This window comes from Coregonus lavaretus (assembly GCF_964263955.1).
Source record: "Coregonus lavaretus genome assembly, contig: HAP1_SCAFFOLD_894, whole genome shotgun sequence".
In the NCBI taxonomy this organism is placed as follows: Eukaryota; Metazoa; Chordata; class Actinopteri; order Salmoniformes; family Salmonidae; genus Coregonus; species Coregonus lavaretus.
Genome location: NW_028156145.1, coordinates 135988 through 159446, shown reverse-complemented (window position 1 = coordinate 159446; position 23459 = coordinate 135988). Strand labels below are relative to the sequence as shown.

Below are 23459 nucleotides of genomic sequence, written 5' to 3'. Positions count from 1 at the left end.
CTGTGTATGAATTCTCTCTCTATCTTATCTGTCTTCTATATTATGTTCTCCTCTCCTCCTCTCTTCTCTCCTCTATTCACTCTATTCTATCATCCACACCACATGCCAGCTTCAACACAATCCATTTACAAGTTAAAGACACACCTTGGAATAAATAGCAAAGGAAAACTACTACTAGATGTATTTTGTATTTCCCATCACCATGAATCATATTTAATAACTGACCAGTAGCAGACCTAACTTCATCTGTTCCTGACTCTAGATAGTGGTTTAAAAATACCATAAATCTCCAATGATATTAAAGTACAATTCTGAACATTACTGATATTAAAATGTGTAAGTCGCTCTGGATAAGAGTGTCGGCTAAATTACGTAAATGTAAATATACTGAGTGGCAAGTCAAGATATCTGCTGGTTTTATTGTTTGGTTAATAGCACCACCTGCTGGACAGGTTTAATGTTGCTTGACTGAGCAGTACGGGAGAATAAAAAGATGCCAAATTTAGGGCCGGTTTCCCGGACATCTCCATTGAACATGCTTTTTAGTCTAGGACTAGGCTTCATCTGTGTCCGGGAAACCGGCCCATATAGTTCAATTAGCAAGTAAGTAACACTACCTGTTCCATGATACTGAGGAAAATTGCATTGAGACAGAGAACCAATTGAGAAAACATTTCAATGGTTCTGAATGACAACCAACATACATTAACAGCAAACATCATGATTAATGGAAATGTAGCCAATTAAAACATTGCATTTGATAAAAATACGTTATTATGTTTTAATTACACTCTGAAGATTAAATCAGTCAGACAAAAATAATTGTACAGAAAAATTCAGCATTTTTATCTGCGGACCATCACCACCAGCATAACTAGTATCTATGTGGATGCTACTACAGTTTAACCAGCTCAGCTATAGACTACACCAGCATGACTAGTATCTATGTGGACCCTACTACAGTTTAACCAGCTCAGCTATAGACTACACCAGCATGACTAGTATCTATGTGGACCCTACTACAGTTTAACCAGCTCAGCTATAGACTACACCAGCATGACTAGTATCTATGTGGACCCTACTACAGTTTAACCAGCTCAGCAGTACCATAGAGATAAAACCCAGGATAGAGGGGCTGAGTGAATGTGGTCTGGACTCTGTGGAGGAGGGTCATTGTGTCAGAGACACTGTAGAAGGACAGAGTACCTGCCTTGTGATCCAGGTACACTCCTACTCTGGAGGACTGAGGGCCTGATACTTCAGTCTCAACATCATTGTGTATGAACCAATAACCACCACTATAACACACTAAACTCCAGGACTTGTTATTGTGTCCAAATCCACCACCTGTCTCTGTTCTGCTGATGTCTTTATATGAGACTGCTGTAACACACCACCCACTCCACTCCACCTCCCAGTAACAGCGTCCAGACAGACCCTCTCTACACAGAACCATACTGTAGTTGGGGAATCTGTCTGGATGAACAGGATATGGTTGGACTTGGCCTGTACGTGTCACCTTTCTGTTCCCTTCAGACAGAGAGAGGCGTGTGCCTGCTGTGTTTGGGTCCAGTGTGAGCTGACAGGAATCTGGGAGAAGAGCAGAGCAGAGACCAATGAGGGGAGTTAGAACAATAAGTTAAGTCAGATACTGTATCTACCCTGTCTTTGATTAGAGCACAGCAGAGATCAAATCAGAGAAATATGAGGAGTCAGATAGATACCCAGTCTTTGATTAGATCTACTATTGCTATATATTTCTAGAGGGATTGTTAGGAGTGTCAGTAAAAAGAGACTGTTAGTTACTTCAGAATAAAGAGACTCACATTGTAAGAACTGTTCTCTGGTCTTGGGCTCTGGAGGCAGTACAACATCCACTATATTCACTACAGACACACAAACACATTCACAGAGAGAGGGAATGTTATCATCATACCATATTCCACATGTATATGACTAGTAGGGAACTTTCAATGGTCTAAAGTTGATGTTCTTATTATTTTCAACACACCTGTAGTGGAGATCTTGGTCCATTCTCCTTTAAGGACGTCTTCTAGTTTCTCTCTCAGGTCAGACACAGTCTTACTCACATCTCCAAAGTACTGAAGAGGACGGACAACGATGCTGGGTAAGTCTGAAGATACACTGGTACTGGAGAGAGACTGATAACTCTGGAGAGAGAGAGAGAGAGGGAGAGAGAGAGAGAGAGAGAGAGAGAGAGTGAGAGGGAGCAGAACCAAATGATTGAGAGTTTTAATTTCATATCACATGTATCAAGGCAGTTGAGTTACCTGGAGGAAATGGATGTGATCCTCTGTGTGTGAGAGCTGCTCCAGCTCAGTGCTTCTCTTCCTCAGCTCAGCTATCTCCTGCTCCAGTTGCTCCAGGAGTCCTTCAGCTTGACTCACTTGAGCCTTCTCTTGGGCTCTGATCAGCTCCTTCACCTCAGAGCGCCTTCTCTCAATGGAGCGGATCAGCTCAGTAAAGATCTTATCACTGTCCACCACTGCTGCCTGTGCAGAGCGCTGTTAAGAGAGAGAGAGAGAGAGAGACTTGTCTTACTTTAATGAGCCATCCTCATTACACTAACACCCCCCCTCCTAAAAGCACATTGCATGACACCACAACCTCTACACAATCACATTATCCAGTACCCAACACCACAGTACAATACACCATCCAGCACCACATTCCAACCGTCCATCCAACCCCTCCTCTCCAGCCGTACAGACAGCCCCCCTGAGCCCCCATACCTCCTGAAACATCTCCACACTGTTGATCATTTTGTACAACTCAAACTCAAATCTGAGGCGTCAACCAGCTATTGGTGTCCAGGGCTCCATGTAATACCCTCCACTGGAGGACCCCTGACCTTTCCAGCACTGGGAGGTTATAGAGCACCCTCCACCTATACCCTGCCATGCTCTCAGCCCCCACAACCCCCTGCCACTGATGCCCCTTCACTCCCGCTAAGCTCCTGATGTGTCTAACCTTGACACTGAGGGTGTACAGCACCTTACCCCCCACCTCCTCAAACTCCCCCAGGCTCAGAGTGTTAAAAGTCAGTAAGTCCTCCGGACTCTCCTGCCAGTTTCCAGTCTCTGCTGTCACTTGCAGTGGTGGAAACGGTGGTGGCCCCTCCTCAGGCTGCTCCAGCCCCCTCCTCACTGGGTCAGGCAGAGCCTCCTGGACCTCCCCCATGACTCTCTCCAGCAGCCTAAGAGACGTTTGTCCCGCCTGCTGTGCTAACTCTTGGGGGGTTTTCCACCCCCCGGCAGCCGCAGGTCTGCTAGTCTCTTGATGCCTGCTGCCATTAAAGTTCCCTGCAGGATGGCTGAATGAGTGGACCTCAACAGGATCATTGGGTTGTGGAAGATGGGCTCCTCCCATACCCATGGCCCAGGCACCACACACCCCTCTGGTGTGGGCCTCAGCAGCTGCCAGGCCCTCAGTACTGCAGCATAGAAATCAGAGACACCTGCTGTATTGAGTCTCTCCAGCCGCATGATGAAGAGCTGCTGATCCAGCCCCAAACCACCAGCCCTCCTCAACAGAGCACATGCTGGTTCCCTCCAGCCCACCTCCGTAGGGTACAGTAGCCTCTGCTCCGCTTTGAGTCAGAACGATGGAACTGTCCCTGGTGAATGCCCCTCCCTACCCAGACTGGCCTACTGAGCCCTCCCCACACCTTGACCATACATGAAGCCCCAGCGTACAACATTTGAACACAGGCCACAAAATTCTCCCCACAACCAAAACAACACATTGAACAGATATTCATGGTCCACCCTATCAAAGGCTTTCTCCTGATTATGAACAGATTGTCTGTGATTAGGTGTCCTGATACGCAGTTACCCGTCCATCTTATAGTCCACAGAGCAATGCCACAGGCCTCCAGTTCTTTATGTCGCTCAAATCCCCTTTTTTGGGCAGGAGAGTCAAAGCCTCCCATCTACAGCTTAGCGACAGCTCCCCCACCCCGACGCACTCACACAACACACGTCCTGTCCAATCATTTCCCAGACCTTTTAAAAAAAAATCAGAGGCAGACTGTCTGAGAGACGGCAGCTGAGAGTTTGTGAAAGGCCAGGGAAATGTCAATTCTCTGTGACAGAGAGAGTTTGGAAAGGTCTGTGAGCAGAACAACCAGGATCACGGAGTTATGCCCTCTATAAATCAGAGTACAACTCCACAGCCGCGGCCTCATCTCCCCCACAACAGAAGTTACCCACCCATCAGGCTCCCTCATCTCCCCACAACAGAAGTTACCCACCCATCAGGCTCCCTCTTCTCCCCACAACAGAAGTTACCCACCCATCAGGCTCCCTCATCTCCCCCACAACAGAAGTTACCCACCCATCAGGCTCCCTCATCTCCCCACAACAGAAGTTACCCACCCATCAGGCTCCCTCATCTCCCCACAACAAAAGTTACCCAGCCATCAGGCTCCCTCATCTCCCCACAACAGAAGTTACCCACCCATCAGGCTCCCTCATCTCCCCACAACAGAAGTTACCCACCCATCAGGCTCCCTCATCTCCCCCACAACAGAAGTTACCCACCCATCAGGCTCCCTCATCTCCCCACAACAGAAGTTACTCCCCCTTCTGCTGTCCCCATCTCTCCCAAAAGCCTTGGAAGTTTGGGCAAAAAGTGACATCTTGGAAGAGCTTTACATTGAATTTCCAATAGGACACCTGCTTGGGCCCTGGTGAAACAGAGAACTGAGCCCTGTACTAGGTGCAGACACATTTTGGAAAGCAAAGACAAGGTCATTGATTTTGGCACTAACCACTAACAACCTACCCTTACACACCTCTTTTGCTACCCCTGCACTAAGATTTGTGCCATGGCTCAGCACCTGCGCCCCCTTACACAAGACCCCCAATACACATAATTAATCACATCACTGTGTGTCTCTTGCAAAAAAAATCACGTTTAAATGTTTTTGTTTGACATATTCCCCCAGTCTCTGCCGCCGTTCATGTTAAGGAAGTCTAACCGTGAAATCTCCATAAGAGGTGGAAGGGAAATCACCACAATCAGAAACCAGTCGAGAAGCCCATAAAGCCACCATGCCAGAAAAAACCATCCATTGGTTTCCCCACTCTGTTTTTCCAACCCCTCTGGTGAAACAGAGAACTGAGCCCTGTACTATAATATAATATAATGTGCCATTTTGCAGACGCTTTTATCCAAAACGACTTACAGTCATGCGTGCATATATATATATATATATATATATATACATTTTTTTGTGTATGGGTGGTCCCGGGGATCGAACCCACTACCCTGGCGTTACAAGCGCCGTGCTCTACCAGCTGAGCTACAGAGGACCAGGTGCAGACACATTTATGAAAGCAAAGACAAGGTCATTATTTGGGCTCTAAACACTAACAACCTACCCTTACACACCTATTTTGCTACCCCTGCACTAAGATTTCTGCCATGGCATTAAATTGTTTTTGGTTTACATATTCCCCCAGTCTTTGCCGCCGTTCATGTTAAGGAAGTCTAACCGTGAAATCTCCATAAGAGGTGGGAGGGAAATCACCACAATCAGAAACCAGTAGATAAGCCCATAAAGCCGCCATGCCAGAAAAAAACATCAATTTAAGCAGATTCTGAAGACATGCCCTTAAGAACCCATGACCCATTTTCTCAGCCTATACCACTTCCTGGGTGAGAGGACACCAAACCCCTCATTCTTCATCACGTGTTGTACTGACCTTACAAACCTTCCAGGATCAATCAAATAAGACTCCAGCAGAACCTTATTTTTCCCCTTTAGTCTCCATCAGGAACCTAGAAAGTTCTCTCACCGTATATACTGGGCCCTCAGCCTGACTGGCTGTCAGCTCTGGATCCAATGAGCCGTCTGAAAACGAGACGCCTTGTCCTCCGCTCCCGCAGACTCACCTCCCCCCTCTTCCTCCTCCTCCATTGGCACGGTACCGTCCTCCTCCTCCCCAGTCTCTGCCCCCCTGCACTTCCCCCCTGATCAGAGCCTCTTCCCCAATGACAGGCAATATTTCCTGGGATGAGCCCACCAAGCCTTTGCCCACCGGAGTCTCTGTTACTACAGAAACCTGCCTCAGCTCATGTAGCCCAGCTGCAACCCTCCCCACCACCGCTTTCTCCACGGCCTGCGCACCACCACTTGGCCATGCACTACTACCGTGTAGCTCAGTTGGTAGAGCATGGCGCTTGCAATGCCAGGGTTGTGGGTTCGTTTCCCATAGGCGGACAGTATGAAAATGTATGCACTCACTAACTGTAAGTCGCTCTGGATAAGAGCATCTGCTAAATGATTAAAATGTAAAAATTGTACTCTCCTCCCTCCTGATACCCCCGCCATTTATTTTGCAATTCTGAGTAATCACTATTTTAGTACGGATTAGTAAGGAAAAACACTTTATTCCGTACTACAGCAGTTGCTTAATAATTCCAATAGATGGGAGCATAAGACAATGAATGGCATTTCAGAAGATTAGTTTAGTTCTCTCCCTGGATACGCCACCACTTCACCTCACAGGAAAACTCCTGCCTGAGCTTTTTACTGTCCCTTTCCACACTGCTAACGCAAGAGGAAGGACTGAAAAAGCATTTAACACATTACTGTGAAGTAATATAATGATGATTCATGTTTATTATTACCTGTTTTTATGGTCATGTTTTGAAATTATACTTAATTACTATAATGATTATCAATAAACCTGAACATTAATTCAGTCACCTCTGGTCGACAAAAAACATATTTTCCTAGTACATTAATTGTCAAATTCATCAACCAGCATCGAGCACTCTGCCTTCTTACGCAAGCGAGGGGCATGTTGAGGTAAATATGCTAACCGCGACGGTTGCATTATGTAATTTATTGATGGGCTGGAAGATGCAGTGTTTTTTATTTTCTATTCAGAGGCTATTTACTCCCAATATGAGATAATTTTATATAGAAGGTTTTTATAATGCATGTTTACTAGGGTTGAGGTTAGCGCATCTGAGTAGGGATTATTTGGCCGGGGTTCAATACCAGTCCTACCTATCAATCATATTGCTGCTTGTAGCCTATAACTGATGATCCCCACACTAGAAACACCGAAAACTATCTGTGCTAGCAAACCCTGTGTTCCACCCCTCCCCTGTGTAACCTTGAAGTTTGTTAAGAAACAAACACTTGTCTACGAAAAGAGACATGTTTAACGGATTCCGCTCGGCACCCAGCCGAGAGCACACGAAAACCACTTGCAAAATTACCAAAACTAACTAACTACTTGCGGTCTGTTCGTAAGTAATAAATGGAGGCAGATTAGCCACCACAACTCTTATCGAAAGAGGCGAAATCTGCACCTACACACCCCTCACAAAAATCCCACTTGCAACAAGACAAACCTTTTTCATTAACACGACCACCGCCTTGTTCATTCTGGATGCAGAGTGCAGATGTTCCGCCCCAACATGTTCGCCGACCATGAGCAAAACTTCCTCCACACCTTTCTCCGGAACGCACCCGAAGCGACAGCGTTTCTTCTCCACTCGGTTGAGGCCATCACGCTGCCCTAACAAACTACCCCTACTCCCCCCTCAACTCCAACTTCTTCTTCTATGATATAATGGCGGTCCACAAACCAACGTTAAAGGTGCATGCCGCCACCTACTGTGCTGGAGTGTGTGGTCAATCACGGTTTCCAACATTTCTAAATCCTCCTACCTAACTCAGTACTTCTGAGAAAATAAAGAAGAGCCCTAATAACTTCTAATAGACCCCCATCCCCAAAATCCCTTCCAAACCCCCCAACCCCGTCCAACCTCAATGACCCTACACTTCAATCTTTCCTTCTCTTCAACATACTTACAACAATATAACAACACATGCTCCACCGTTTCATCGACCGTACCCCCCAGACACAAATCATTACCATGCTTGCCAACCAGATGTAATGACGAGTTCAATGTACAATGTCCTAAACGCAATCGAGTAAACACCACCTCTTCCTTCCTAATCCGACCTTTGAATCTTGGTCCATCGACCTTTCTGTAAAACTGTAAACTATTCATATAAATGCCGGCCCTTGTGCTCAGAGTACCATCTCTTCTGCCACACATCTATCAAAATGGCTCTGATCTTACATTTGGCCTCACCTCTACCCAGTGGAACATTAATATAAATTATATCTCGTTTCAAAGCTCTTTTAGCTAACTGGTCTACAATTTCATTCCTTTCCACACCCGAATGTGCTGGGACCCAGCAGAATGTCACTACTACACCCATTCTCTCAATTCTCCATAATAACATTAATACCTCCAATAGTAGGTCACTCCTATTAGATTTACCAGATGATAAACTATTCAATACAGACAGAGAATCTGACCATACTATAATTCTAACAGGTTGTACGTCCTCCACCCACTGGAGGGCAACTATTATCGCCAACAGTTCAACTGAGTATACTGACAGTTCATCTGTTAGTCTTCTACATATCTGCACATCAAATTCAGGAACGTAAACGCCTGCTCCTGTGAGCCCACTATCTGGGTCCTTGGATCCGTCTGTGAAAAGCATTTAAAAAAGCTTAAAAACTTCTACCAATGTAATTGTCAACCAGTTTCACTATATCACTGACTTCTGACCAATCTTTCCTTTTCTCTACCAAGGTTAGATCAACAACAGGGTCTGGGAGTAACCATGGAGGAACATCCCCTATCACCACAGAAGGGCCAACCTCCAACTCCCTCAAACCACTCTCATCAGCAAGCTTTCCAACTGTCCAACCAAAACCACTGCCTTGTCTACTAGTATATTCCCAACAGTCATCTAGAACAGTAGCAGTGGGATGCTCAACCTCACAGCCTTTCAACCCAATAAGATAATGACCATTTTTTTACGCTGCACCCTACACTCATTAAATACCCACTACCCCATTCCACTACTTTGACCCTATCTGCTCCTGCACCATGCCAACGGCCTGGGAGGACGGGACACCACCACTCACCACACCCTGGAACTCTTCTGAAGTCAAATCTCGTATGCCCAAATACTTCTCTGCAGCTGCCACCACAACATCTATTTTCTGTGATTTATGTTCCATTTCTGCTGTACAATTGATAACCATTGCTATGAAAGCTAAAAGCTAACTTTACTGAAGCATATATCACTCGTTGGCCTATCCCTCTGTGCTGGCACAGATCTACAACCTGAAAGAGCGCAGTGGATTCGGCACAATGACTCTAACGGGATAACTGATATATCCTACCATGACTTTGTCGGGTAAAGACTCAAAAGGATTGACAGTGACTCCTCTGTTTCATCACGCTCACCACCGGGTCTGCGTTGCACCAAACGGCGGGAATCACAAACACCAGGAATCTTCAACTTGAATTGCTCCACTTCTACACTTAACGCTACCCCAGAAATCACTCCTTTCAATGGTGCTCTGTTCCTAAGAGCAAAGCAAGAAACAGATCTTGATCCAAGTTGCGTGACACGGAATTGTTTTGAATTGAGAGAGAGAGAGAGAGAGAGAGAGAGGGGGCTCCATGTTAATGTATAGGGGACATGAGTCAGTCATGGTTACTCATGGTTATGTGATGAAGTAGCCCCGCCTGCGATTTCAAAATCAGTGTCGGCCCTCAGGCAAATAGGGAATGTCCTCTTGGTGTAACGGTGAAGCGGTTGCTTTCTCCCGCGGTAGACCTGGTTCATATCCCGTCGGTTACATTAAGCAGTCTATTCTCTGAACAGAGTCCAGACAGCATGTTCCCAACAGTGAGGTGAGTGGGATTGGAGAGAGTCCCCTCTCTCTCTCTCTCTCTCACTCTCACTCATTCACTCACTCACTCACTCACTCACTCACTCACTCACTCACTCACTCACTCACTCACTCACTCACTGACTGGAAGAGAGAAGTGAAATGGTGTGTCTCCTCTGGTCAACAATACTCACCTTGAGAGACTCCAAAGCCTGTTGGAGCTCCTTCAGCTCCTTCTCTCTCTCCTGGAATCTCTGCTGGACTTTCTGCTGACTCATCCCCAGCTGCCTCTGTGGAGAATCACTCTTCAATGAGCTATCAAGCTTTATTTGTCCAGTAGATCAATAGTATAGTAATGGGACATAGGGCCCATAGAATATAGGGATTAAAATGTTGAGGAAGTGTATGTGTGAAATTATATTTCTATGTTGTTATGTGAATGATTATAGATTTAACAGCATACAAATCAGGGAGCTGATTGGGAGTTTGATAACGAATGATAATGGTGTTTGATAATGAATGATAATGATGTTTGATAACAAATTACAATGGTGTTTGACTTTAGAAAATGGTGATACATTTGGAGAATCTGGGTTAACATATCTATATAATCAAGGTTTGTGTTCATATTTGTTCTGCCGTGGATCGATATCACTTGAATGATCTCATATTCAAACAGCCTTAGATCCTACTCTATCTTTAATTATTTGATTATCAGACAGTCACCAACAAGTTTTCTGGTCTTACCTGTTTCTCAGTCCTCTCTGCTGCAGCTGACACTGTTTCATGGCCTTTATGTTCATCCATTGTACACAGCATACAGATACACTGTTGATCGGTACGACAGAAAACCTCCAGCAGTTTGTCATGATCAGAGCAGATCTTCTCCTGTAGTTGTGCGGTGGCTTTGACCAGCTTGTGCTTCTTGAAACCATGAAATTCATAGTGAGGTTGGAGGTGAGTCTCACAGTAAGAGGCCAGACACACCAGACAGGACATGAGGGCTTTCTGCTTTCTGGTCCCAGTGCAGAAATCACATGCCACATCTCCAGGTCCAGCATAGCACAGAACGGGAGGGGGAGCAGCCTGGAGTCCTGTCTTCTTCAGTTTCTCCACCACCTCAGCCAATATGTTACTTTTCGTTAGATTAGGCCTTGGAGTGAAGGTCTGTGTGCACTGAGGACAGCTATAGACCCCTTTCAGAACATCCTGATCCCAGCAGCCCTCAATACAGCTTCTACAGTAACTGTGTCCACAGGGGATGGTGACCGGCTCCTTCAGTAGATCCAGACAGACAGAACAACAGAACTGGTCCTGGTCCAGCAGAACTCCCTGCTGAGCCATTTGGACAGTTGTTCACTCTCACACAGACAGACGACACAGAGACTCAGATCAGTTTCGTTTCCTCAGAAGACAGTTTGTGGCAGGGGGATGGACTTCCTGGTTCTGTCAGAGGGGTGGGGTTAGAAGGAGGGAGGGAGAGGTTTGAGGAATGGAGGAAGAGAGAGAGGAACTGCATGCAACAGCAAGAGGGAGACATAGTTTTATTCTGTTGTTTCTGCTCGTTTGCTACTCATGCTGTGAGAACAAGGAGATCCGCTGACACAGTACTTTGGTTATATGGCTTTATTCATACCAAAGTATTTCAGCGTCGATTTGCAGATACTTGCAAGCATCTGGAGAACAGCGGACCCAAAAAGAATATGTTGCTCTGACCTCCCTCGTCCCAAACCATAGTATATATCCTATGTAATCTGATATGGGTGTTTTCCCCTACAGACCAATCCCAGGAGTTCACACAACAGACTTCCTCTGTTTTAGGGTGCCCTTCTAAAACTGCTCTTCCAGATGTCTCCCTGGGCTAAAATCAACATTCTCTAAGCTACCATTTGTAAACATTAACAAAGTCATAAATTCCTTAGATACCCCACCACCATTCGCAAACGTTAACAAAGTCCAATTGTTCAGACACCACATTCCCCCCTCCGAGACTAATTAAGTCTCGAAAACCAAAAAGAATAGGATTATGACAAATAACAATTTCTCTCTTATTGAGCAACTTTAACAATAAACCAAAAACAATTTTTTCTCTGGAGTGTAAATACATTTCTATGAAATATGAACAAATCTGTGTGAGAGCGAAAAACCTGTCTGGCAACTTTCTTTCCAAATATCCATCAATCAATCAAGACAGTACAATTTTCTCACGGCCCCTCTGCCCCAGGCAACCACCTAAGTACTCCAGATCAATTCATACATCTTTATCAATGCATTTTAAACTATGATGCACTTTGAATACACATGAAAGCCTCAGCAAACAAAATACAATCAAAAATGTCCACATTCAGGCTGGTCGACCCATCGGACCCTCCTGTGGATCCTCTCTGTCCCTGCATAGACCCCATGTCCCTAAGCATCCACGAAATAAACAAAAACATCTGAGATCCCCACATGTACCAAATAACAGCAAACATCATTTTTCAAAAATTTATACAGAAAGAATATGACACAAATTATGTAATACACATGCAAATATGTCTATATATCATTGCAGACACTGGAATGTAGTCCACTACACTTCATCTCCTCAGCAGTGTCGACTTCCAATGCATCGTTGATGATGGAATCTGAACGTTTCCACACCTTCCTTGTTCCACTTCCTCCAGTCCATTCATATTGTCCTTTCATATTGTCCATGTTTGAGTATTTGAATCCCCTCTACACATTCCCCCATATGCTTCTGGAAGAAAAGAAAAGACCAAACAGTATATTTTGCAAAACAACACATTCAAATTAAAACATCAATATCAACTAAAAATTATAAAAATTATATATAAAATGGTATATAAATGATATATAAATAAATCACCTTCCATTTCCCCCCTTTGATTCATAACAAAATACTAAAATCACACTAATATTGAAAAACCTGTGAAAAATTATCGGATATTCAAAATGGATATCTATCCATCAATACTCCATTCAGTCCCACTTGTTCATCTTCATCTAGATCAGTAACAGTTAACAACGGCATCTGAGTGTTTTCTCCAGGCATCACAACTCCAACCCATCTCAAAATCATAGCCTTCGCAAAAGTCAATAACAGAGTACAAAAGCAAAACATCACACACAGCGCTATCAGAGCTGCTACTAAAATCTGAACTATCACTGCTCCCACTGGCCCTAACTGATCTTGCAACCAAACCTTCGCTGAACATCCAGCTCCTTCAGATCTACCAAACGCATCCCTTATATTCTTCAATGCATCTATAACACTAGTGATGTTATCGGAACTATCTGGGATCAAAGTATAACCTTGTTTTGCTAAAATATAGTCAAGAGCCATGTCATGTTTCAACAGTGTCAGTCTGTGACCTCTTTGAGTATTTGACAGAAGGTTAAACCCTCTTATCGTTTCATTTGCAAAACCCTGCAAGGTATAGGTAATATTATCAATGTGATCTGCCAAAAATGTTACACCATACCATGGAAAAAGTCCCAATCCCCACTTCTCTCCTAGATTTATCCTCCAATGGTAGGCTTCAAGACTATCAAATGTTGCCATGTCCCTTTTCACCCTATTTCCAAACCTAGATTCAGATTTATCTGTGTCCGGTGCTGCCCCTCTTTTAATGGTAAAAACCTCATATGGAAGCTTCAACGTCGACATGTAACAACATCCTGTCCATCCATAGGGTAAGAATATATATGCTTTAGCCCTTACCGGTTTCACCTCCAATGCTTCAGGATTCGCTGTTAACTGATTTTCCTTCCCATCTAACAAATTCACATAGGGTAATTCATTTAACCAAGAACACTTAAACCTAGGTTTAAACAAATGCTTCGACAACGACATTATTGTATCTGTTAATGATTGTTGCTGATACAACAGCCATGATAAAGCATAAGATTGACACGTACTTGATAGAGGTTGAGCGACCGTCTCTAAAATAGAACCCCATGTGCCTGGTGCTGGAATTCTCAACAGACATGGACCCTCCAGATTCCTCACTGATCTTACAGAATGAGTTAACTGTTGGAACCAAAGATTCCTACCTGCCCATCCATCTTTCATTTTCAAAACAGAAGAATCAAATCCATATGCCTTCCATTTAGTTTCTCTCTTCCCTAACGAGCGGTATTGATCAGATGTATCTTCTGATGTTCCTTTGAAATCAAAGAACTCATCCTGTACCTCCATAATAGTATTCTGCACTATTTCAGATGAATCTATATCCTTCTCTACCACCATCTGCTCTCCTATTTTAACACTATCCTTACTACCATTTACAGCACTCTCCATTCGTATCATAAACTCCTGAGTCACTCTTACTACATCCTTTAATTTCTGAAAAGTTGTTGTTGGTGTCTGTGTCATATTTCCTACATTTGTTATTGCCGTCGTACCATTAATCTCTTTCAAAGTTACTATTAAAATAGTTGCGTTAGTTGATATATTAACACCCTTAACTATTTCCAGTGGGAAAGTTACCGATCTCCTCTGTTTATTATTTACTGTTGGAGTGGCTACTGTAATATACTTCTCCTGAACTCCTTTGGTGACTGTGGAAGCTTCAACAGACTTCAAATCTGCCATTATAAGCGTCACTTTACGAATTACATAGCCTTTTAACCAATAATTCTTAACCGGAACAAATTTTAATGCTTGCACTAGATAAGTACACATATATTCTCCCTGATCTTTCCATGTAACATTACGCAAAATAAGTGAACAATCATTCATAACCCTCTTCCACCTCATATCGTTGTACAAAATATACTTCCTTTGACTAGGGGGCACAGCTTCTACTTCCGGTCCTGATAACAACACTTCTTCTCCATAATTATCTCTCCACATGAGAGGAATCTCACCTCTACACATTCCATCTCTCACATCTACAAGGAAGATGAGCTGTATCACCCATCCTAACCCTAATGACAGTCTTTTCCTCTAAAATTGGTGCTGGAGCGATTGGCTCCCTTGTAATCAAATGTGATATATTTATAGCTTTAATAACTGTCCATGTTGAAAGAGTTGAATTGCTTCTCACTGTTGTTATAATAGGCTGAAGTGTTGATGTCATTGTCGTTGTTTCATCTATTTTCCCCAAAGCTTTGAAGTCTTTACTTGTATTTCTATCTATCACCACTATGTCACTACATTAACTCTCAGTCCCAACTCTAATCCCTCACTTTCAAACTGTTGATTATATAAAATACATGTATAATCACCTTGATCATCCTGCTGGGAATTGTAAATATAGATACTGCAATCACCCTCAATCTTCATTCTTCTCTTATCATTCAGCAACGCATACTTTCTCAATGCAACTGCTCCTAACAGATCTAAACTCCTGCCATATCTATCTTCCCACTGAACTCTAAATTTCCCTTCACCACTGTTCTCTCTCGTGCACTTACATGGGAGCTTAGCTGACTGTCCTAGAGTTACTTCAATCCTAGTTTTCGTAACGTTTTGGTCTGACTGTTCTCCTAACTTTTCAAAAAACATTTCACTGATTTATCCACAAATTCCTTTCCCTCTCTAATTTTTCAAAAACCATTTCACTGATTTATCCACAAATTCCTTTCCCAGTAATTTTAGGATATCTGATCGGGTAATCCCCACCTGCTTATGACTTCTTTACACAAAAACTTGGCAAACGATTGAGCATCTTTTAGCCTAGTTTGACATATTATGCACCTCTTGGTGTAGGAATGTAACCAATAATAACAGTCACACCCTGTAAACATTATTTTTCAGACAGATTGTCCTTCTTCCTATGATATAATCAATATTTTCAAGCAAATATGGTTCCAGAAACTTTACTCCTTTGTGATCTTTATCCTAATCTCCCCACTTGCAACATTAGCTAACCCATAGATTCCTAAATCATCAGACCTAATAGGTCTAGAGGCGCTACTATCAACCCCTCATGGTTTTTCCAAACAATAACAATTGATTCCTACTCTAAGGATTTTTCCTTGTCTTCAACACACCTGCTTTTGAAAGTCCTTCAATTTGTGGTTCAATCTTTGGATTGCTTCATCTTTCAATGGATACTAATTCTTCCAAGGAGGTCTTGCTCCTCGTCGAAGTTCAACTTTCACAGGTTGGGCTGATTTCACAAATCCAATATCAGTACTACTTTAATATCACAAACATTCTTGAACTTTTTGCAACATCTTCTCTTTAATAGATTCTGAATCCTTCTTCACACTGCAAATAGATTCATGTGTCATCCGTACAGCTTGTGGCTGTCCTTCTCCTTCAGCCGAAATCATTATTTTGAGAAATCGCTGATCTTCACTCCTCCAAATCGCCAAATTCTCTTTAATCGGTACGAAAACAGTTTTCTCTGCTTCTGTCATCATTTCTCCTATTTGCTTCTGGTCATAGCCTTCCGAAACCAACAAGGTCAAATGTGGCACACTTTTCTCAATCTCAAATTCTTTATTCAGATAATCGTCTGTGTTTATCTTCATAGCTGCTCCTTGTGGTCCTAAAATAATGCAACATGAGCTGAGTTGAACTTTCTTTGGTTGATGACTCAACCATTCCCTTGAGTTCGATTGGGCAGCATTCTTGTAATACTTTAGCGTACAATGAAATGTATATTCCGGAAGTCTCGCATCCGGCATATTTGCCATAATAAATTTCTCCCATATCTTAGCCTGCTTCAAAAAATCTTCACTGAGATTTTGTCACGAACGTTGAACGGAGTAGACCAAGGCGCAGCGTGATGAGCGAACATACTTTATTATCGATAGTGATAACAAGAACAAAACAATAAAACGATAACGTGACGTCCTAGGTTAAACACTACCAACACGGAACAAACCAAAAGGAACAAGATCCCACAACACCTGTGGGAACACAGCCTGTCTAAATATGGCTCCCAATCAGAGACAACCAGCAACAGCTGACACTCGTTGCCTCTGATTGGGAACCACTCTGGCCAACATAGATATACAATACTAGACTGTGAACATAGAACAAAAACACATAGAATCTACACACCCTGGCTCAACATATAGAGTCCCCAGAGCCAGGGTGTGACAGTACTGACAGACGGACTGCGACCGCGCCTCAACATAAACCAAACAGGGGAGGGCTGGGTGGGCATTCCTCCTCCGAGGCGGTTCCGGCTCCGGGCTTGCCCACCACCCTCCAATAATCCCCCCGTAGCGCCCCTGGTCCGGTCTGGCCCCGCTGGCTGGAGCTGGACTGGACATCGTAGGAGCGGATTGCTTAAGCTCCGGTGTGTAGCAGCTGACCGGTACCTGACCAGGCACCGGTGACCCAGGCACGGATTGTGCCGGACTGACGACGCACACCCCTGGCTTGGTGCGTGGAGCAGGAACGGGCCGGACCGGGCTGACGATGCGCACCCCTGGCTTGGTGCGTGGAGCAGCAACGGGCCGGACCGGGCTGACGATGTGCACCCCTGGCTTGGAGCGTGGAGCAGGAACGGGCCGGACCGGGCTGACGATGCGCACCCCTGGCTTGGTGCGTGGAGCAGCTACGGGCCGGACCGGGCTGACGATGCGCACCCCTGGCTTGGTGCGTGGAGCCGGAACGGGCCGTACCGTGCTGACGATGCGCACCCCTGGCTTGGTGCGTGGAGCAGGAATGGGCCGGACCAGGCTGACGATGCGCACCCCTGGCTTGGTGCATGGAGCAGCAACGGGCCGGACCGGGCTGACGACTCGCACCCCTGGCTTGGTGCGTGAAGCATGAACGGGCCTTACCGGGCTGACGACTCGCACCCTTGGCTTGGTGCGTGGAGCAGGAACGGGCCTTACCGGGCTGACGACTCGCACCCCTGGCTTGGTGGGAGTGGCAGGAACAGGCCGGGCCGGGCTGGCGACGCGCACCGTAGGCTTGGTGCGAGTGGCAGGAACAGGCCGGGCCGGGCTGGCGACGCGCACCGTAGGCTTGGTGCGAGTGGCAGGAACAGGCCGGGCCGGGCTGGCGACGCACACCGTAGGCTTGGTGCGAGTGGCAGGAACAGGCCGGGCCGGGCTGGCGACTCGCACCGTAGGCTTGGTGCGAGTGGCAGGAACAGGCCGGGCCGGGCTGGCGACGCGCACCGTAGGCTTGGTGCGAGTGGCAGGAACAGGCCGGGCCGGGCTGGCGACGCGCACCATCAACTTAGTGCGGGGAGCAGGAACGGGCCGGACCGGACTGGTGACGCACACCACTTGCTTGGTGTGAGGAGCGGGACTGGGTTTCGTCATAACCCTCCGCTCCCTCAGCTGCCTACACAGTTCCTCTCGCCATGCCTCTACTCTCACTCTCTCCCTTATCGCCTCCAGTAGCTCCACCCTCTGAACCACTAACTCCTGCTCCCTCTGGACCACTAGCCCCCTTAACCTGGTGGCCTCCTCACCTAACCTCCTAATACGCCCTGTAGCTGCCTCCTGCTGCCCCGTCGCCCATGCCGTGTGTCCCCCCCTAAACATTTTTTGGGGTTGCCTCTTGTCCGTCCGACGACGACGCTGTTGACGCCGTTGCTCCTCTCTCCGTCGCGCCTCTACCGTCTCCTTCCATGGACGGCGATCCATCCCGGCCTGGATTTCCTCCCAGGTCCAGGACCCCTGCCCGTCCATTAACTGCTCCCACGTCCAGGCTGCCTGCTCCTGGACACGCTGCTTGGTCCTGGTATGGTGGGATCTTCTGTCACAAACGTTGAACGGAGTAGACCAAGGCGCAGCGTGATGAGCGAACATACTTTATTATCGATAGTGATAACAAGAACAAAACAATAAAACGATAACGTGACGTCCTAGGTTAAACACAACCAACACGGAACAAACCAAAAGGAACAAGATCCCACAACACCTGTGGGAACACAGCCTGTCTAAATATGGCTCCCAATCAGAGACAACCAGCAACAGCTGACACTCATTGCCTCTGATTGGGAACCACTCTGGCCAACATAGATATACAATACTAGACTGTGAACATAGAACAAAAACACATAGAATCTACACACCCTGGCTCAACATATAGAGTCCCCAGAGCCAGGGTGTGACAGATTTCCAATCCAGAATACTGAAGATGAATCCATCTCTGTCATCATCAACAATTGGTAAACCTTTTCCTTTCGCACTTCTACCAGACAGCCGTCTGGTGTACATCTTATTGTACAGTTCAACTTACACAATCCATCTCTTCCCAATAATGCAATAGGTGTGTGTTCTGATACCAGTATGGGTATTGTAATTTTCTGATTTTTATAGCAGAGCTCAATTGGTTCCGTAAGAGGAATCAGCTGGTTTACTCCCTCAAATCCGATTGTCCTAATTATTTGATTGGACATAGGGAGATGTGTAGCATCTTCAGGCCGAACGCAGGTAAAAGCAGCTCCGCTATCCGCCATCACTTCCAATAGTCGGTTGTTTATTTTCACCTCAATTGTTGGATCTTTTTCCGGTCCTGATGCTACCAGCTGACACCCCCCTTTCGGATCTTCTAGGCACCTCTAGAATCCTTGCTCCGGGCCCCTATAGGGGTTTACCGGTCCTCCAGATGATCTTGACTTGCCCCTGTATCTTCCTCTAAAATTCCCTCTGATGTTTCCTCCTGGCCCATTGCACTCACGGGCAAAGTGACCAACTTGTCCACAATTATAACACACTTCTGGAGATTGCTGGAAGTATGGCTTAAATCTTCCTCCTCCTTCTAAGCCTTCTCGTCCTCTTCCTCTCCAATTCTGTGTCTGTCCAGAAACTGGCTGTGGATATGAAACAACTGGTACCGCTATTGGTGGCTTATACAATTGCGGTTGGAACTGGTCCGGTTGAAGCTGTGGTAGTGATTGTTGATTTGGTTCACACTGATTCTGCCTAACCAAAGCTTGTTTCTTCTCCTTCTTATTCTCCACCAGTTGTATTTCATCAAGTTTTCTGAGAGTTTCTTGGTCCTGTTCTTTCTAGTTGTTGACATATCGGTATTCTTCAAAGGCTTATATTCTACGTTCTGTCCTCGAATGATCACCGGCATCATCTTCTTACTGGTGCCCTCTTTCCTTGGCATCAATGTATACTTCTCCAATTCTTGGGATCCTTTTCTCAGCAGTTTTTTCTTCTGTATCTTCAGCTTCTTGAGTTGTTCCTCCAGTTGTCTTACTTCTTCTAAATTATTCGCTTTATCCAGGCATGATACGCATCGGTCTATATCTCTTTCTATTTCTTCTGTGCTAATCATTGTAGGATAAAATCCTCTTGAATATGAAGCACCTTTGCTCTCCCAATCTTTATCGCTGTCTTCATCTTTGCTTTTATCAGAACTCGAATCTCCTGTATTCTTTTTCTTCAAACATCCATCACCCCTTTTTTCCGCTCTGGCCAACCTCCGTCTGATCACAGGGTCATATCCACCTATGATCTCTTTTGAATCACTCTGATCATCATCATCATCATAATCATCATCTTCTTCAAGTTCCATCCTCCTGAACCTCATTCCACCCTTAGGTTCCAGACATCTCGTTTTCTTTTTACTTTTGGAGTTTGGATTCATTTTTATGGTCGTTTCTGCTTGTCCTCTCTCTATTATTCGTTCATCTTCATCTTGATGCAATAATCACCCTCCTGGATGATCACTGGAAGCTGAGGATAGACGTCCTTAAACTTTACTTCTTTCTCATAAGGTGGGGGTCTTTTTGCTGAATCCGTATGTGAGAAAGGTGTACTGACTTCTGCCATTAGTTTTTCTGTCGCCTTTCCTTGTTTCACCATTTTCTCTATACCTTTGTTTATTTTATTGTTGGTATCTTTCATCAGTTTGTGTCCATCATTCTCGAACAGCTTAAGAACACCCAGCTCTCTTTGTCTCTTTTCTTTACGATGTTCCCTTTTTTTTCCCTTCTTTTGATCTGCCTTGTAAATTGACAGACGCACTTTCATGATGTTGATGACGTCAGGGTTAAGAGTCCCTTCCACTGGCCATTTTCCGGATAACCTTGCAATACCATTAACTAAAGGATTACTATTTTCAACTATATCCACAGGATTAATTACCTTCATAGTCTTTATGTCCTTTTTCCCCATTGTAACAACTCTTTTATAATCCTTTATTGTGAATTATTGTACTATGAACGAATTATTGTATAATTATTGTATTATTTTAGACTATGTAGCCTATGTTTTTTTTTTTTTTTACCAATTAATTAATCAACATATAATGAAGTAAAAAAGTATTATTATTATTATTATTATTATTTTTATTATTTTTATTTTTTTGTTAACCAATTTAGTAATTAGTGGCAATCTTACCACATCCGATCAGGAAAAGTAAAGGAATGTAGTCAACTTCAGAGCAATCCAAAAAAGAAAGACCTACAATCCAGCAACACTACAGCACTCCCAAATCAATTGCCCAATAAGCACCCAATGACCTTAATTTTACAGAATAATGTCAGTACTCGATTTCCAACACAACTCCAATCAAACGAACTCATGCACAAAAACTCCAAAATGCAATTCCTAATTACATCAATTGATCAGTCTGTTGCCAAGTTCTTGTCAAATTGCCATAACATCAAATATGCTTGGTACACAAAATATCCTGTATGGGAAGGTATTTTGTAAATAGAACAGTACTGGCCTTAATTTGACGAGATCCGGCGCACACCTCTGTCGCGTGATGTCATGACGTCAGCACTTCCTCTCTCTCACTGTCTCCTCCTTCCTATCATCTCTCATATGACAGAAGAAGAAAGAACAGACAAGAATTTAGTATTTTATGTACTCACTGAGTTATTTCAATCATTCAATATTCCACCGTTCACATTCGCTCTAAGAAATAAGCAAACTTAACTCAGGACTAGTATAAATAGCTCAATAACATTTTATTTTATTTATTTTATTATTTTTATTTTTAATCCGTCAACATCTCTCTCATCTATCAATTCAAATAATCAAATCATTTCATTGTTAAACAGCCGATTTAACAAACAGACCATTCCATTCGTGTTCAAATCTCTCTCTGTCTCTCTGTCTGCTTCTGAGTCTGCGTCTCCCAGCAGCTCCGTGCAGGCAGAGGAGTGGCACATTTGCCCTACGTAACACTAAAGTCATAAAATTCCACGCATGCACTGTTCAGTCAGCAATGTGATTTCAGCGTGGATGGAGCTCTCTCCCAGCTCTCTCTCCAAGCCAAACAGAAAGTTAACAGTCCAGCTGTATTTCCGTTCTGTCCCCATAGACAAACAATAACATTTAACAGAGCTCACAAACCAACATAAACATCGAACACACATACACAGTTTAAGAGGCTTATCCCATTCCTATGGACCACTCAGGTCACATGTAGCATGTAGCATGTAGCATGTAGCATGTTTCCTCCATTGCGCCGTATTTTTTTTGGCCTAATTGTATAAATTTAACTTAGTTCCTGGCCGTATTCCTTCTATTCTTCAATAGTTATACATTCCCCCCTTTTGCGTTGATTTCAGCGCAAACAAATTTAAAATTTAGAACAGACCCTTATCCCACAGCATAGAATTAGCAACGCACACATGAGTTTTTTAACGGTACATCTCTCCAGCGAACATTCACATAGCCTCCGAATTAACAAGTGCCCAAAGTAGTGAGTAAACTCACCCTTATCTGCCGGACTTTGGAGCGAGAGTCAGCTCGGCGCCCATGAATGGAAAACTGGAGAGACGCATCATGACCAATCACTCGTCGCCATTTTCTGTTGTTTCTGCTCGTTTGCTACTCATGCTGTGAGAACAAGGAGATCCGCTGACACAGTACTTTGGTTAAATGGCTTTATTCATACCAAAGTATTTCAGCGTCAATTTGCAGATACTTGCAAGCATCTGGAGAACAGCGGACCCAAAAAGAATATGTTGCTCTGACCTCCCTCGTCCCAAACCATAGTATATATCCTATGTAATCTGATATGGGTGTTTTCCCCTACAGACCAATCCAAGGAGTTCACACAACAGACTTCCTCTGTTTTAGGGTGCCCTTCTAAAACTGCTCTTCCAGATGTCTCCCTGGGCTAAAATCAACATTCTCTAAGCTACCATTTGTAAACATTAACAAAGTCATAAATTCCTTAGATACCCCACCACCATTCGCAAACGTTAACAAAGTCCAATTGTTCAGACACCACATTCCCCCCTCCGAGACTAATTAAGTCTCGAAAACCAAAAAGAATAGGATTATGACAAATAACAATTTCTCTCTTATTGAGCAACTTTAACAATAAACCAAAAACAAATTTTTCTCTGGAGTGTAAATATATTTCTATGAAATATGAACAAATCTGTGTGAGAGCGAAAAACCTGTCTGGCAACTTTCTTTCCAAATATCCATCAATAAATCAAGACAGTACAATTTTCTCACGGCCCTTCTGCCCCAGGCAACCACCTAAGTACTCCAGATCAATTCATACATCTTTATCAATGCATTTTAAACTATGATGCACTTTGAATACACATGAAAGCCTCAGCAAACAAAATACAATCAAAAATGTCCACATTCAGGCTGGTCGACCCATCGGACCCTCCTGTGGATCCTCTCTGTCCCTGCATAGACCCCATGTCCCTAAGCATCCACGAAATAAACAAAAACATCTGAGATCCCCACATGTACCAAATAACAGCAAACATCATTTTTCAAAAATTTATACAGAAAGAATATGACACAAATTATGTAATACACATGCAAATATGTCTATATATCATTGCAGAC

General features: G+C 44.2%; 2 protein-coding genes and 1 pseudogene across 3 annotated transcripts in view; 1 reads left to right on the top strand and 2 right to left on the bottom strand.

Moving 5' to 3' along the window:
* LOC311126739 (solute carrier family 15 member 5-like) overlaps window positions 1-23459 on the top strand; it is a 140091-nt pseudogene that overhangs the window by 5522 nt on the left and 111110 nt on the right. The window lies entirely within an intron of this gene.
* On the bottom strand, window positions 400-11161 carry LOC311126740 (tripartite motif-containing protein 16-like). Its single transcript, XM_084200728.1, has 6 exons — window positions 10497-11161; window positions 9944-10039; window positions 2292-2525; window positions 2012-2171; window positions 1827-1886; window positions 400-1590 (listed from the first exon to the last, which is right to left on the bottom strand). Exons 1-6 carry the CDS (start codon window positions 11091-11093, stop codon window positions 1082-1084), a joined length of 1656 nt encoding a protein of 551 aa, XP_084056854.1. The 5' UTR covers window positions 11094-11161; the 3' UTR covers window positions 400-1081.
* Window positions 400-23459, bottom strand: part of LOC311126738 (stonustoxin subunit beta-like) — a gene marked incomplete at its 5' end in the record, with an annotated part of 64064 nt that continues 41004 nt past the window's right edge. Inside the window, one exon of the mRNA XM_084200727.1 lies at window positions 400-849. The remainder of the gene's footprint in view (window positions 850-23459) is intronic.

Bases quoted from the DNA above. Each gene is read 5' to 3' on its own strand.
- LOC311126740 (XM_084200728.1), bottom strand. From the start codon at position 11,093: ATGGCTCAGCAGGGAGTTCTGCTGGACCAGGACCAGTTCTGTTGTTCT. The intron at 2,172-2,291 runs GTAACTCAACTG...CTCTCTCTCCAG, and splicing joins ATCACATCCATTTCCTCCAG to AGTTATCAGTCTCTCTCCAG. The intron at 1,591-1,826 runs GTGAGTCTCTTT...CTCTTCTCCCAG, and splicing joins CAGAGAACAGTTCTTACAAT to ATTCCTGTCAGCTCACACTG.